This window comes from Indicator indicator, chromosome 22 (genome assembly GCF_027791375.1).
Source record: "Indicator indicator isolate 239-I01 chromosome 22, UM_Iind_1.1, whole genome shotgun sequence".
NCBI classification, from domain to species: Eukaryota; Metazoa; Chordata; class Aves; order Piciformes; family Indicatoridae; genus Indicator; species Indicator indicator.
Window position 1 is genome coordinate 582581 of NC_072031.1, and position 15511 is coordinate 598091.

The following is a 15511-nucleotide window of genomic DNA, read 5'->3' on the forward strand; positions in this document are numbered from 1 at the left end:
GGAAACAGATTTGTTACTTGCTTCCACAAACAGACCTTGGGCATGGGGACACATTTCAGCAATGTCCCACCAGTGAACAACTACTCTGTTTAAACACAACCAACCAACAGAACTGGCTGGGGTTTTCTGACAATAATACCAATTGTCATCCCTGGATAAAAACCCAGAAAATCTTGCCATGAATGTCCCATTTCTGACAGTTTTGCAATTCCAAATGGAATTGTTTGCACTGAAAGTGTAAACAGCTTTTCAAGGTGAAATTGTGGTTGATTTAAGCCACAAAAAAGCTGAAAAAAAAAGAAATAACATCTTTTGACTGATCAAATAAAACTTTGCTGATATTTCCACACTCACCCACAGAAGCTAAGATGTTATTTCAACATGGAACCAGAATTAACAATAAAGAACATACGGAGCAAAATTCTTTTATTGCTCAGATAACAAAGCTGAGGAGACGAAAGAAAAAATCAGTACACAGAGATGCTGAGTCAGTGATGTTTATAAACAAGCACGTTGAAAAAACAACATTTTGGTGGCACAGCAGTGCTGTGCTGTGCCTTTAGGAAGCTGCCTGTGTCCACTTGACTCCCAAAGTAGCAATGATGCTGCATTTTAATGCTGATGCTATTTTAAGGGGCCAGAGGAGAGAAGCTGTGAAATCACAACCACCAAAACAGAGCAAGCACTTAGGAATCCAAACAGCAGGAAGCACTCTGTGACCTTTTAGAATGCTTCCCTCTTACCTGGGGATCTTCATAATTGTTTTCTCTATTCATGAAATCTTCAGTGAGGGCTTTATCTTGGTAAACCTCAGCAAGGCAAACTCTACAACAGACACAAGTGAAGGTGTTCAACATAAATGAAGTTCTCCCCCTTCAATACAAGGGAGAAGCACTAGGGTGGAAAGAAGTTGGTATTTGTAAGTCACATGAAACAACACAAAAACATAGAAGGACCACATCCCTTCACTGAACTTCAGGAGAATTTAGCCTGTAGTGAAAGAACCATGGCTGGGGTCTGAGCTGCTGGAGAGCAGTGAAGGGGAAAAGGACCTGGGGGTCCTAGTGGATAGAAGGTTGACCATGAGCCAGCAATGTGCTCTTGTGGCCAAGAAGGCCAATGGCATCCTGGGGTGGATTAGAAGGGCTGTGGTGAGTAGGTCAAGAGGGGTTCTCCTTTCCCCTCTGCTCTGTCCTGGTAAGGCTGCATCTGGAATACTGTGTCCAGTTCTGGGCCCCTCAGTTCAAGAAGGGCCTCAGGGAACTGCTTGAGAGAGTCCATTGCAGAGCCACAAAAATGATGAAGGGAGTGGAACATCTTCCTTATGAGGAGAAACTGAGGGAGCTGTAGGCTCTTTAGCTTGGAGAAGAGGAGACTAAGGGGTGACCTCATTGATGTTTATAAAGATGTAAAGGGTGAGTGCCAAGAGGCTGGAGCCAGGCGCTGCTCAATGATGCCCAATGACAGCACAAAGGGCAGTGGTGGAAGTTGAGGCATAGGAAGTTCCATGGAAACATAAAGAATTTTTTTTTCGCTGTGAGGGTGAGAGAAGACTGGAACAGGCTGTCCAGGGTGGGTGTGGAGTCTCCCTCTCTGGAGATATTCCAAACCCACCTGGATGCATTCCTGTGTGACCTGGTACAGCTGATCCTGCTCTGGCAGGGGGGTTGGACTGGATGAGCTTTCGAGGTCCCTTCCAACCCCTAACATTCAGTGATTTTGTGTGATTCTGTGTGGTTCTGTGAACCCAGAACCTTTCTTACTTATAGTTGAGATAGGTCTGTGGGTTCCTGACGATATAGCGAGCTCGTCGGCCGACCGAGTGCGAGGTTTTATCGAGGGACTCCTCGAAGCTGGCATGCATGATGTCCCGCACTACCTGCCACGGAACAAAGGGCCCCTTCACCTGTGGGGAGAAGGAACATCCCTGGAGTTAACTTCAGCTTTCAGGTAGAAAAAGGCCGGTCAGAAGCAGGATGGGTTCCTAGGGGTGCTGAGATGCCTTCAGCTGCCAGGAGCTCTCTGCAGGGGTCCAGCAGCTACCTTTGCGTTCAGGACGTGACTGGCGATGCGGCACAGCATCAGCAGGCTGTCCTCCTGCACCGTCCAGGTGACTCGCAGCCGCGTCATCCTCTGCAGGGCACTCTGGTCAGCTTCGTCGTGGTACCGCAGCCTCTTGCTTTTTTCTGCTGAATCCTCCTCTGACAAAACCAGCAGCAGAAGGGAAGATAAAAAAAGCCACTCAGCACTACCTACCCTGCTTAATTCAAACTCCTGTCACAGGCAGTACCAGCACCAGGGGCAGTTTGTAAGAGGGAGAGACAAAAGCAGGGAAGGAAGTAGCCGTTCAGGAAGTAAAACGTATGAACTCCTCTCCCAGGAGCACTTTAGTGAGCAAGCTAACTAGAGAATCTCCGAGCCTTTGGTTAGCAAGCTAACTGAGCATGGAGAATGTGCAAGCCTTTGGTTATCAAGCTAACTGAGCATGGAGAATCCCCCCAAGCCTTTAGTTAGCAAGCTAACTGAGCATGGAGAATCCCCCCAAGCCTTTGGTTAGCAAGCTAACTGAGCATGGAGAATCCCCCCAAGCCTTTGGTTAGCAAGCTAACTGAGCATGGAGAATCCCCAAGCCTTTGGTTAGCAAGCTAACTGAGCATGGAGAATATGCAAGCCTTTAGTTAGCAAGCTAACTGAGCATGGAGAATCTCCAAGCCTTTGGTTAGCAAGCTAACTGAGCATGGAGAATCTCCAAGCCTTTGGTTAGCAAGCTAACTGAGCATGGAGAATCCCCAAGCCTTTGGTTAGCAAGCTAACTGAGCATGGAGAATCCCCAAGCCTTTGGTTAGCAAGCTAACTGAGCATGGAGAATCCCCAAGCCTTTGGTTAGCAAGCTAACTGAGCATGGAGAATCCCCAAGCCTTTGGTTAGCAAGCTAAATGAGCATGGAGAATCCCCAAGCCTTTGGTTAGCAAGCTAACTGAGCATGGAGAATCTTTAAACCAGCTATCAGAAGCTGCTGGTGAATTGGCACAGAACTGATCTGGCATTGACACAATTATAATTCCTTTGCACAGTGCAGTATTACAACCATGGGTCACACTCTGAGAGCAGCATGCTGTGGTTTTCCTCGAGCTAGAATACAGCTCCAGGACATTCTTGGCTGAAAGAGGAAATCCAAAGAGATGGCCAAGAAGTTTCCACTTTCCACACTGTGACAGTCACATCAGCTTCCCTAAAGCAGCTTCCAACAGGCCTGTGCAAGAATGCTGCTCTTCAGTTACTTGCCTTTCTTCTTCTTCCTTGTCTTCTTCCCAGTGTCTTTTTTGAGCCTTTTCCTCTTTTGGCTTTTTCCACCTCTCACTCGTTTGGTTCGATCCTGGGTTGGTTCTTTAGTTATTTCAACACATTCCTCTTTCTGGACAAGTGACTCAGATCCTATCTTGTCTTCTCCCAGAATGTTAATTTTGCTACCTAAAATGACACATATTACAGCAGTGGAGCATTACAGCAGTTACATTCTCTAAGACTTAAGGTATGCAGAGTAAATGCCAGAGTTTCAGTCTATTAAAAGACAGGAGCCCTCTCAGACTTGCCCTTTCTTAGTCCTATCATTTCATGCCACTTTCTCAGCAGCTCACAAAATAAAATCTCACATAACTAAGGAACCATCAAGAGATTAGCAAGCCTAGTGCACAGTGCACAAACAAAGGAACTGAAGTTTGTATTCAGCCTGAATTATTTCCTCCTCCTCAGTGCGAGGCTGTGCAATTTTAACAGCTGTACAAAACATTGGTCCCTCCAGGCCCTCTGCAAACTGCACAACAGATATTACAAAGGACAGAAATGATGCTTCTATAGGAAACTATTTACACATTTATTTTGCTGCCTCAGAAGCATCCTAGATCATTGTAAGGAGACAGGAACAACCTGGGTCATCAATACTGGATAAAAAGCTACTGTTCCATATATTCAGAAATAGGGAAGGACATCGGTTATCTATTTCAGTGCCCCAGAAGCACCTCAGATTACTGTAAGGAGACAGGAACAACCCCCATCCTCCACACTGGGTTTGAAAAAAGACAGTAACAGCTACAGCAGAGTTGCAGACCCCAGCACCTTACCTCCAGTACTGAGTGGCAGGGGGTGTTTGGTTAGGAAGGTTTGGAGTCTCACTGTCAGTCCATTCTCAGAAACTGTATTTTCCTAAGACAAGACAGCTTTAAAAATGGTGATATGCAAAAGGAGGGCACTGCTTTAACATCACTAAGCACAATATCCTTTGAGTAGGGTCAGAAATACATTTTCAGTGGAAAGTAAAACATCCCTAACTACAATTTCTCTTATCTTTAAGTCTTTGTCGTATTACTACCACAGATTTGAATAGCTCTAGAGCTGTTCTTAAATCATACTGCAATGACCACAAGATTAGAAGGTTAGAACTTCTTCTATATTTGAAGAGATTTGCTGAAGTCATCACTGGCAAAGAAATGTTTGATTCTTTCGCTGCTACAGAGGCTGAGCAGAATTTCCTGTAGAACAGTCCTTTTCCAAAGCATTTTACACTCCAAGGAAAATTCTTGAAAGCATAAAACCAGAATGCAGACACAAGCACTGAGTAAATGCCTCCTACACCATATTCAACCCATCTTAAGCCTAAGACTAAACTGATTGCAATGCAGTTCTACCATTCTCAGCAAAGCCAGTCTCTCTTTTGTGGAATTAGATGGTGATAGAGGTTGGCCCCAGCTGTAGAAAGGAAAGCCAAGAGTGAAAAAGGTCCTGTTCATGCTGGACAACTAGGTGACAGAACCTGAGATGAAATTCAGAGTGAAATGATTCAGCCTGAAGTAAAGCCAAGCAACTCTTGTTTTACATACAGACTGATAAGCTTTAATTTGACCACTACACAGGGTAGGGTAAGGAAAGATGTTTCTGTGGAAGTACCTGTTCAGTGCTTGGTCATGGGCAAAAAGCAAAGCAAATGTAAGGAATTCTTAGGAAAGGAGAGCAGCACTATGCAGTTATAAAAATCCCTGCCTGGCTGCAGCCTGAATGCCATATGTGATTCTATCTTCACCTTAGAAAGGATAGAGTAGAACTAGAACAGGTTAAAAGGAAGGGAGCAAGAGCAGGTTCCATGCTGGGCACAGTTAAGCAGTTTAGTAGCTGTCATTCTTTAAAAAGAGATGATAATGGGAAACAGAAAAGATAATGAAGAATAATTTTTACAGCTTCCCTTAGTACTGCAATTATTAGAGAGCTTAAAACATCAAAAGGAGATAGTGACACATGACAGGACTCTAAAACACATCGCTGCATGAGGTTGTGGATGCTGAAGATGCACGTGTCCAAAAAACCAATTAGACTAATAATGCTAGAAGAAAAAGCAGCTTTGAAACATCACCCTCAAGTTTAGAAGGTCCTTGAGTCAAACTTGCAAACAGCTGGGAGAAGGTTCTGAGGAAATATCACTATACATCTACTTTGCTCTTCCAGCCTTCCCTACAAATCTTTTCTTGGCAAACATCAGAGACAGGACATTAGCCAGCACTGGCATGGCCATTCTTATTTGTCTTTGTTTGGTGTTTTTTTTTTTTTTTTCTTTCCCTTCCTAGTAATTTATTTTATCTTATTATTTCCTTGCTCTGGATGTTCCACTTTTCACCTGACAAATTCTGTGCTCCAGAAAGGCAGCACTAAGTAGTCTGAATCACTCAGCATTTTTGCTTTGGTTGACTGTATTATCAAATTCAATGCAGATAAAATTTACATCCAATTCTTTCATTCACTCAGCAGTGAGATTTGCCACACTTGGCATTCATTTCTTTCCAGTGATGCAAGAAGCCTTACTGAAATGCATGACTGAGAGAGCAGGCAAGCAGTACCTTTGTGTTACCAGTATCTCAACCTTAAGAACATTAAAGTTTGGAGAAGTGCTTACAGTACATCCATCCTAAGAAGCCTCACCTTCCTAGTCTTGTTGATGATGTAGCTTGTCCAGATCCAGTTGCGTTTGAGATGTCCATAAAAGCTGGAATCCAGGCCTGCAGCTCCTAACCCATCTCCAGGGATAGTTCCATCATCAACTACCTCTCGGCTGCCTCTAAGAGGAAGAGTAACCAAGTGCACAGTGATGATTTTGCAGGAGTGCCTTCTGAGCTACTCTTCAGTGAAGTGTGTGCCATGAGCAGAACCCTTCCCTTCCACTCCCAGTTTATGTAGGGCTTAGAAAGAGGAAGAGCATGAGAAATGCTCCTTCCCTTAGCCTGCTCTAGAAGTGGCATGGCAATGCTTTTCCATGAAGTTTTCAGCCCTGATATTTAATGCCTGTGCTCTCAGTTTCAAGACTGCATCCAGAGCAGCCTCATTATTGTCAACTAAGTTCCAGTGGCTGTGTTAAAACTGTGTTCTCAGCACCATTCCTGCCACAGGCTAGGGAAGATACCTGCTCAAATGAGGAACTATCTCAAGACAAGAGTGGGCAAAATCTTCCACTGAATTCAAAGGCAACCAGACTTCTGCATTTGCCACACTGACTGTCAAGCAGCGATCCCTCCACTGTCCTAACAAAAACACTAATGCTTGTTTAAGTACAGCTGGAGTCTGAACTGCACTTGCCCTTGAGTAACAGCCCCAACCCCAGAAGTTCTTTTGGCCCACTCTATTCAGCCCACAAGGATGAAGATGACCTACGTGGTGTACTCCAACATCGCACACTTGCGTTCCAGGTTGTGTTTATCCACTGCTGACTCTTGTTCCATTTCCACATCTAGGGCAGTCTCCTCCCCTTGAAGATTGCCTCTCTTGGAACGAGGACAGCGGACAACTCCTGGACACAAAAATGGTTTTGACTATCAGGACAAGAAGACATCCACCCATTTTCAAACCACCCTGCTGTGGCAAACTCCTGCTTCCAAACAGGATGAATATTTTTATCCCTTCTCAATAAATCCTGCTACCTTCTCACAGGGGCTAATGGTGTGCCAGTTAATTTCCAGTACAAGGCACTAACTTGGCCAAAATTGTATTCAGGACAGCAGAAACAGGAGGCTGGTACCCTTTAGAAGGGAAAAACATCAGCAGTTGACTGATATTCTAGGCATGGACCACAGCTTCTCAGACACCCAAATCCTTAAGAAACGTGGTGGCAGGTTGTGACTTCTGAAACACCATGTGAAGGTTTTGCACATCCAACATGTCTATGCTGGAGACCAGCAGAGTCATGAGATGGTTTTAGAGTGACAAAACTCAAAGGCAGGAAGAGAATTCAATTTTTGGCTTACTGCTACTTTTTGGCTTCCCTTGCTACAAAGACAATAGGGCAGGCCTGGATCTCAGGCAGGAGTCTGATCTACAGGCTCAATATAAATTTAAATCCAGCAGAGAGCAGTTTTCCCTTCCAGCTCAACACAGCAAATACTAAACTGGAACACAACAAAGCTCCCATAAAGATGCAAACTGGTGAGTTGGAAGGCTAGAAGTAACCATGGTCTGAGCAGGCTGCACAAGCTGCAATCACAAACACAGCATCATCTGACAGAACTGCTTCAACACAAAAGTTAAGACAAAATCACAAACAGATCCTTTTACCCAGCTGACTGAAGTACAGAAATACTGAAGACTTTTCTTTAGGGTTTCAGGAGGAAGATCTTATTTGCCATTAATTTCTTTATTCTGTGCTCTTCTAGCTGTATATGTATTGAAACATGTAAAGGGCCCAAATACAAAAATAAACTCCAAAAACCTCATCTTCCACTCCTAATCTGAACTGGGCTTAGCCACATCTTTCTAAAGAAAAAGCATCTCTGTTCAGCCCGGCACATAGCTATGGTGACAATGGGCTAGTACCTCTTTTCAAAAAGGCTCTTTTACAACTGGATTAAAAATCTAACAGGGCTATTAGCAAATCTCCTACTTCTACCAGGACACCAATTCTTTTCCCTTAGCACTGCTCTGAAAAATTTGAAGGGCACAATTCTGTTCCTTGGATCTCAGCTGCACAGAATTCACACAGACAGAACATTCAAAGCGACAAAACAGAGCCTGCCTCGAGTTTGAGGGAAGGAGGAGGAACTGAGGTGTGAAGAGAAAACAAGAGTAAAGGTGCTAAGAGTGTTGAGTGATGCCATACCCAGTGGTGTATTGAGGCAGACATACTGCAGGTCAAACCAGAAGTTCTCCACGTCCTGCATGGTGCTCAGGACGTAGGAGCGGCGCTCAAAGGGGCGGCTGCTGTGAGCCAGGTTGTAGTGAGGGTCACAGATGGTGGTGTCAACAATCACAGCATTTCTCTTCATGTACACAAAGACCTGTCAAACACACCACGTGTTAGGCTGCAAACAGTTGAACTGCCTCATCTGCAGGACACAGCTTCATCTAGTTTAGATCTGTTTAGCTTTTTCCTCAGTCTTTGCTATTTTGAGGCAGTGCCCTGACAGAGGACACACTCAGCCCCACCCTACTGCATTGTAATCCCAAACTTCCTTTGCCAGCCACCCAGACATCTCATTTCTAGATTTAGAACAGTTTATTTTCTCCCTTGTACACAGGATATTCCAAGTTTCCACAGTGAGTGACTATTTCCTACAAGCTCTTACTCAGGATTTGAACAGATGTGTTTGGGGGCTAATTATCTTTCCTCTCACAAACTCCAAGTCAGGACAGCCTTCTCCTAGGCATCTGCTCACATGTATAACAAGATGCAGATCAATGTCATTATGTTACCCTGATCAGTGAGTTTGTTCTGTCAGATACCCAGTGCCTAACACCCTGAGGGAACAGAATGTGGTATGCTCATTCTTTGTGGCCTCAAACCTCCCAGACCTTTATTTTGAGCAACGTTCAGCATGACACATTTCATAGAATCCTAGAATGGCTTCAGCTGGAAGGGACCTCAGAGATCATCTACTCCAATCCCCCTGCCATGGGCAGGGACACCTCTCAACTACTCAGCTGCTCAAGCCCACATCCAGCCTGGCCTCGAACACCCCCAGAGAGGAGGCACCCACAATCTCCCTGGGCAGTCTGTTTCAGAGTCTCACCACCCTTGTACTGAACAACTTTTTCTCCATCTCCAGTCTAACCCTGCTCTCCCTCAGCTTCAAACCATTCCCCCTTGTCCTGTCTCTAGACACCCTGAGGAAAAGTCTCTCTGCAGCCTTCCTGCAGGATCCCTTCAGGTACTGGCAGGCAGCAATAAGGTCCCACTGGAGTTTTCTCTTCTCCTGGCTGAACAACCCCAGCTCCCTCAGCCCATCCTCACCTCAGAGGTGCTGCAGCCCTTGGATCATTTCTGTGGCTCCTCCGGACTCACTCCACCAGCTCTGTGTCCTTCCTATGCTGGGGACACCAGAACTGAACACAGTACTGGAGGTTGGGTCTCAGCAGAGCCCAGGGGCAGAATCCCCTCTCCTGCCCTGCTGCCCACACTCCTCTGGCTGCAGCCCAGCACACAGCTGCCTGCTGCACTGCGTGAGGGCACTGCTGACTCATGGTGAGCTTCTCACCATTTAACACCTCCAAGTCTTTTCCTTCAGAGCTACTTTCGACCCACTCTGCTCCCAACCTGGATCTGTGCCTGAGGCTGGCCCAACTCAGATGCAGGAACTTGCACTTTTGCCATGTTGAACCTCATGCAGTTGGCACTGGCCCACTTCTCAAGCCTGTCAAGATCCTTCAGTGGTGTCTTTCCAGATGAGGAGGCAACAGTTATCTGCACAACTTTTAGTGCCACTTGGATCTGGAGGTTTGCATGGGGATCTGAAACATCAGTATTTTACTGAGGTAACCACAACCCCCAAATCTTGCATTTGCTTCACTGGACATATACCATGAAGAATCTTGGCTTAAACTGAAAAAGAGATGTATTAAAAATTACCTGGTCTTTGTCTTGAAATTTCTCTGTTGGGCCAAACTGTATCAGTCCCATGTAACATAACCTTTGAAGGTTTTCTACCACTGAGAAGATGTACCTCCTGCAGCAACATCAGGAGTAGTACAGTTAGAACTCATGAAAACAGGAACAGTGACAGCAAAAAACACACCCTGTCCATGCAGCAACCTGCAGCTTCAGGAAACCTTCATTTTTGCAACGCTGAGGTTTAAAAAATGTCTGAAGTGGTATTTTGTTTGAACTGTCAGCCTACAGGAAATATACAATCAGCCCAAAGCTCCAAATTCCCTTTCCTCAAATCATAAACAATATCTTAGCCAAAAACTGACTGAAATTTTGTTAGCAAAGGAAAAAGATTACCCAGAAATATCAAATGTAAAAATGAATCAGACAAGGTCAGAGCACCAGAAGCACTTCTGTGTTATGAAAAGAAGACCTGAGTACCAAAACAGAAGTGGTAAACACAGGCTGCTAGGTGCTCAGTAAGGCTGATAAGCCTTTGCATGTGCACATGTAAAGAACTGGGCAAGGATCCTGGCAGTGAAGGCTGTGTGGAATTTCTGCTCCAAGAAACTGCTTTCAGTTACTTATAGCTTTGGCAGGGCAAAACCCACAATGTTTCCCATGCTGTGCACCTCCTTGGATGGCAACACTCTGGGAGTTTCTGGAAGCTTTTGCAAGATCTAGTCTCAGAGTTTGTCAAAAACTCAGCTTTGCCCAATTTAACTTGCTAAGATCTGTGCAGTTAAAAGGGAATTGTCTTCTGGCAGGAGGTTTCTTTCCTGGGGCTCAGAGAGATTGTTTGACAAGCCTAGAAAACACTGAAGTAAATTTGGTTGAGTTAAAAGCAGTGGGGAGCAAAGAGATCACTTGGTTCCAGGTCACACTGTTTTGCAGAAACCTGTCAGATGGAGACAGCAAATTTCTGACATCACTATAAATCCAGTTCCCTTGTTAGTAAGATTTCACAAGTAAAGGGTAAGGAATTGCAAAGCTGAGCTGGCCACAAGTCCTGCCAGCTGATATTATCTAGCACTGCTCATCAGCGACAGGCTGCAGGTTTGCAAATAGAATCATAGAGTGGTCTGGGTTGGAAGGGACCTCCCAAAGGTCACCCAGTCCAACCTCCTCTGCACTAAGCAGAAGCATCCTCTACTAGCCCTGTAAAGCCTCACCTTGAATATCTCCAGGGATGGGGCCTCAGCTACCTCCTTGGGCAACCTGTTCCAGTGTTCCACTACCCTCATGGTAAAGAACTTGTTCCAAACATCCGAGGTAAAGAACTTGTTCCTAACATCCAAATAAATATCAGATAAGCCTGCAACCACTCAAACTCATTCCCTTAGCAATGGCTTCCTGGGGAAATGAATAGGGTGCTGTGGATTCCACACATTCAAATCACTTTCTTGTAAAGGTGCTTTCCCCTCCTATCATCAGTCCAAGCCCAGTTTTTAAATCTCCTAGATGAGGAATGGCAAACAATGGCAGCCATGCCACTGGGAGCACGAGTAGGAATTGAATGGTGCAAGTGAGAGGCAGGAACTGTGAAGTGTGGCATATTCTGAAAGATTTATGAAGGACAGCAACATTTAAACTCTACTAAATTCTGAATTTAGCAGCAGTCAGGAGTGTGTTTTATACAGAAGCAACATCCTGCTGATGAGTTATGAAGGACAGAAGCTCCCAGTTCTCAAATGCTGCCTGACAGCATACATGAATATTGTTTATTGGTTTCTTATTACTTTCTATTTGGGAGAGAGAAAAATACAATTTGGCAAGCTCTGCCTGGCAGACTGATGATCCTTGTTTTAACTCACAATGTCCTCTTTGACACAAACAGGAAATAACAGAAACCCACTGCTGTTTCCTCCCTAGAGCTATTTACTTTGACTCATCTCCTTACCTTTTGTAGAGAAGCTGCTGCCGAACTGACCTTGGAAGGAATCTGATCAGAGTGTGCTTTTTGAGGGGATCACTTAAAAAATCCTCCAGCCCCTCCACCTAGAATGATTAGAGAAGTTAACCCAAATGTGAAATAGAATTACTTTCAAGTTAATCAAAGCCAAATGTGAAATAGAATTACTTTCAAGTTAATCAAAATGTGAACTACAACTGCAACCTTTCAAGTATCAAAGCTTTGCTGCCAGGAGCATCAACTGAAATGTTTTCTAAGGTTTGTAAAATGCTTTAACGTTATTCCTGTTAATCAACGAGGCAGAGGAGGCTGGGAGCTTTAAAAAGCTCTTTGCAGAACAGGCATTTGCAGTATTCCAGGGTTAGACAGTTGTTTTCAGTGTGGCTGTACAAATAATTGTGTCTTCAGCAGAAGAATATCTCAATAACTAAAGTGTCTATCTCCAATGCCCAGTTTTGGTCAAACAGACTAAGAGGATATTTATTACTGCTTATAGGTACAGTTGCCATTATCAGACAGAATCACAGAATGTTAGGAGCTGGAAGAGAGATCATTAAATCCAACCCCCCTGCCAAAGCAGGATCACCTAGGGCAGGTCACACAGGAACAAGTCCAGGCAGGTTTTGAAAGTCTCCAGAGAAGGAGACTCCACAACCTCTCTGGACAGCCTGCTCCAGGTCTCCAGCACCACCACACCAAAGAAGTTTCTCCTCAAGTTGAGATGGAACCTCCAGCTTGCACCCATTGTTCCCTGTCCTATCACTGAGCACCACCAGGAAGAGCCTGGCACCTTCATCCTGACACCCACCCCTCATATATTTATAGACATTGATAAGATTCCCTCCTAGCCTTTTCAACATTAAACAGCCCCAGGGTTATCAGCCTTTCTTCCCAGGAGAGATGTTTAAATTCCCCCAGGCATCCCCATAGCCTCCATTGGACTCTCTCCAGCAGGTCCCTGTCTCTCTTGAACTGGAGAGCCCAAAACTGGACACAGTATTCCAAGTGTGTTCTCAGCAGGGCAGAGTAGAGACCTTAAAGTAAACCAGCCCTATCCCAAAAAAAGCACTGTACCTTGTAGCTGACTTGCACTATCTGAACAAAGATGGAGAGAGGCAGGCAGAGAAGAATGTCACTAACAAGAGCCCATCCAAATCCAAACTCTCTGTGCACAGGCAGAGGAGGGACGTAGCGTGTCCAGGACACATCATCCACGTACACTAGGAACAAAAATCACAGAATCACAGAATTGTCAGGGTTGGAAGGGACCTCAAGGCTCAGCCAGTTCCAACCCCCCTGCCATGGGCAGGGACACCTCACACCACAGCAGGTTGCTCACAGCCACATCCAGCCTGGCTGCAAAAACCTCCAGGGGTGAGGCTTCCACCACCTCCCTGGGCAACCTGTGCCAGGCTCTCACCACCCTCATGGGGAAAAACTTCTTCCTAACATCCAATCTCAATCTCCCCACTTCTAGTTTTGTTCCATTCCCCCCAGTCCTATCACTACCTGACATCCTAAAAAGTCCCACCTCACCATTCTTGTAGCCCACTTGAGATACTGGAAGGCCACAAGAAGGTCTCCTCAGAGCCTTCTCTTCTCCAAACTGAACCACCCCAACTCTCTCAGTCTGTCTCCATAACAGAGTAACTCCAGCCCTCTGCTCATCCTCGTGGCCCTTCTCTGGACACCTTCCAGCACCTCCAGATCCTTCCTGGAACAGAGGCTCCAGAACTGGACCCAGAGCTCCAGGAGTGGTCTCAGCAGAATGGAGCAGAGGGGCAGAATCCCCTCCCTGGCCCTGCTGGCCACACTTCTCTTGCTGCAGCCCAGGCTCTGCTTGGCTCTCTGGGCTGCAAGTACTCACTGCTGGCTCCTGGGGAGCTTCTCATCCCTCAGCACCCCCAAGGCCTTTTCTTCAGGGCTGCTCTCAAGCCAGTCCCTGCCCAGCCTATATCAGTGCTTGGGATTGCCCTGACCCAGATGCAGGACCTTGCACTTGGTCTTGTTGAACGTCATGAGGCTGGCTTGGGCCCAGCTCTGCAGCCTGTCAATGTCCCTCTGGATGGATCCCTTCCCTCCAGCATGAGACCCAGGCAGGACAAACCTCATGCTTACAGCAATGGCTTTACTGGGAGTGTTCAGGCAGTTCATAGACTGGAAATCTGTACATCTAAAATGACCTGAAAATGATCTAAGCCATTGATTTTCAATCTTTTCTGAATTGGACCACTACAGGGTTTTTTCAGTGTCGATGAGGACTCTGGAAAAGCAAAGCACATTCAGCCTACTGTGTCTGCACTTTTTCCCTTAGCTTGCACAGACATTTCAGAGGATGCCTGAGAGCAACCAATATAATGAATTTTCCATGTTCTACAGTATGGTTATTGCACTTGCTCTACCCTCCTAAGGCTGCATTTTTCACTTAGATCATCTCTTCCAAGACTTAACTATCCATACAGCATTCTATAAAAAATAAAAACATTCTGGATACCCAACCCAAGGATTTATTTTTCTATACCAAATACAAGGAGAAGAGTTTATCAGCTCCCTCTAATGTGCTTTTTTACTTTGTAAGACATCTATCTTGTCCCCTTAAAACTTCTTTTTGGCAAAGAAATAGAAGTAGCAACATTTCTAAGTCAGTTTAAGCAGTAATGCTGTAACTAGGGCTTCAGTGGAGCCCTGTACCTATTGAAATGAAATCTAAAGCATTGCTGCAAATAAATCCATGGTTATCACAGAACGGTTTGGGTTGAAAGGGACCTTTAAGATCATGTAGTTACAATCTCCCCGCCACGGGCAGGGACACCTTCTCCTAGATCATCTTGCTCAAGGCCCCATCCAGCCTGGTTTTGAACACTCCCAGGCTTGGAGCCTCCACAAATTCTCGAGGGAACCTGTTCCAGTGCCTCAGCACCCTCATAGAGAAGAATTTCCTCCTAATGTTTCATCTCAATCCAGCATCTCCCAGTTTGAAGCCATTACCCCTCATCCTTTCTCTCCATGCCTTTGTCAAAAGTCCCTCTCCAGCTCTCCTGTAGCCCCCTTCAGATACTGGAAGGTTGCTCTAAGGTCTCCTCGCAGTCTTGTCCTCTCCAGGCTGAACGACCCCAACTCAGGATTCAAATCCTGCTCACTGAACTAGCAGTAAACCTCCCAGCTTTTTACTCCCCCACTCTACTTCGCTCTCAAGGAGATCCCTTTCAACTGGAGACCAGGCCATTAATGACAGCTGTGTGTTTATTTCAAATATTTGTGTTCCTACCTCCAGGTGTTTTCATGGAAATCTTACTGTCAATCACTCATGGCAGTACTACACTGAACCATGGCCAAGCCTGTAGCAAAGCCAGGATGTGCCATCTCTTACCTGTTTGATTAGACAGCTCTACTTCAGTCTCCTGTGCAGAGATTACAGGATTCACCTCAGCTGTCACAATTTCTAAGGTCCCATCTGGTTGTGCTTCAATTACAGCTGCATTTGTGTCCAGCCCTCGCTTGCTGCCTTTTCTCTCACCATCACCACCTCCTTTTTGCTGTGTTTCATTTAAAGGGTGCCCATAAATTAAGTACCAGAGGAACATGTGGACCATTCTTAAACGGGGCATTTTGGGAAGAAAGCCAAGAGAACGCCCAAGTCCTGGAACTGTGAGGGAAGATGAAGTACCAAGCAGAAATAAAGAGAAGATTAGAACAGGAGAAGT

At 45.4% G+C, this 15511-nt stretch overlaps 1 protein-coding gene across 1 annotated transcript in view; it reads right to left on the reverse strand.

Moving 5' to 3' along the window:
* The window catches only part of GTF3C1 (general transcription factor IIIC subunit 1), a 50773-nt gene that overhangs the window by 15873 nt on the left and 19389 nt on the right, over nt 1–15511 (reverse strand). Inside the window, exons 15-26 of the mRNA XM_054390963.1 lie at nt 15178–15453; nt 12882–13027; nt 11796–11893; nt 9878–9974; nt 8132–8309; nt 6694–6829; nt 5968–6103; nt 4122–4203; nt 3286–3471; nt 2044–2201; nt 1764–1906; nt 744–825 (exon numbers count right to left, since the gene is read on the reverse strand). Coding sequence (XP_054246938.1) covers nt 744–825; nt 1764–1906; nt 2044–2201; nt 3286–3471; nt 4122–4203; nt 5968–6103; nt 6694–6829; nt 8132–8309; nt 9878–9974; nt 11796–11893; nt 12882–13027; nt 15178–15453 — 1718 coding nt within the window. The remainder of the gene's footprint in view (nt 1–743; nt 826–1763; nt 1907–2043; nt 2202–3285; nt 3472–4121; nt 4204–5967; nt 6104–6693; nt 6830–8131; nt 8310–9877; nt 9975–11795; nt 11894–12881; nt 13028–15177; nt 15454–15511) is intronic.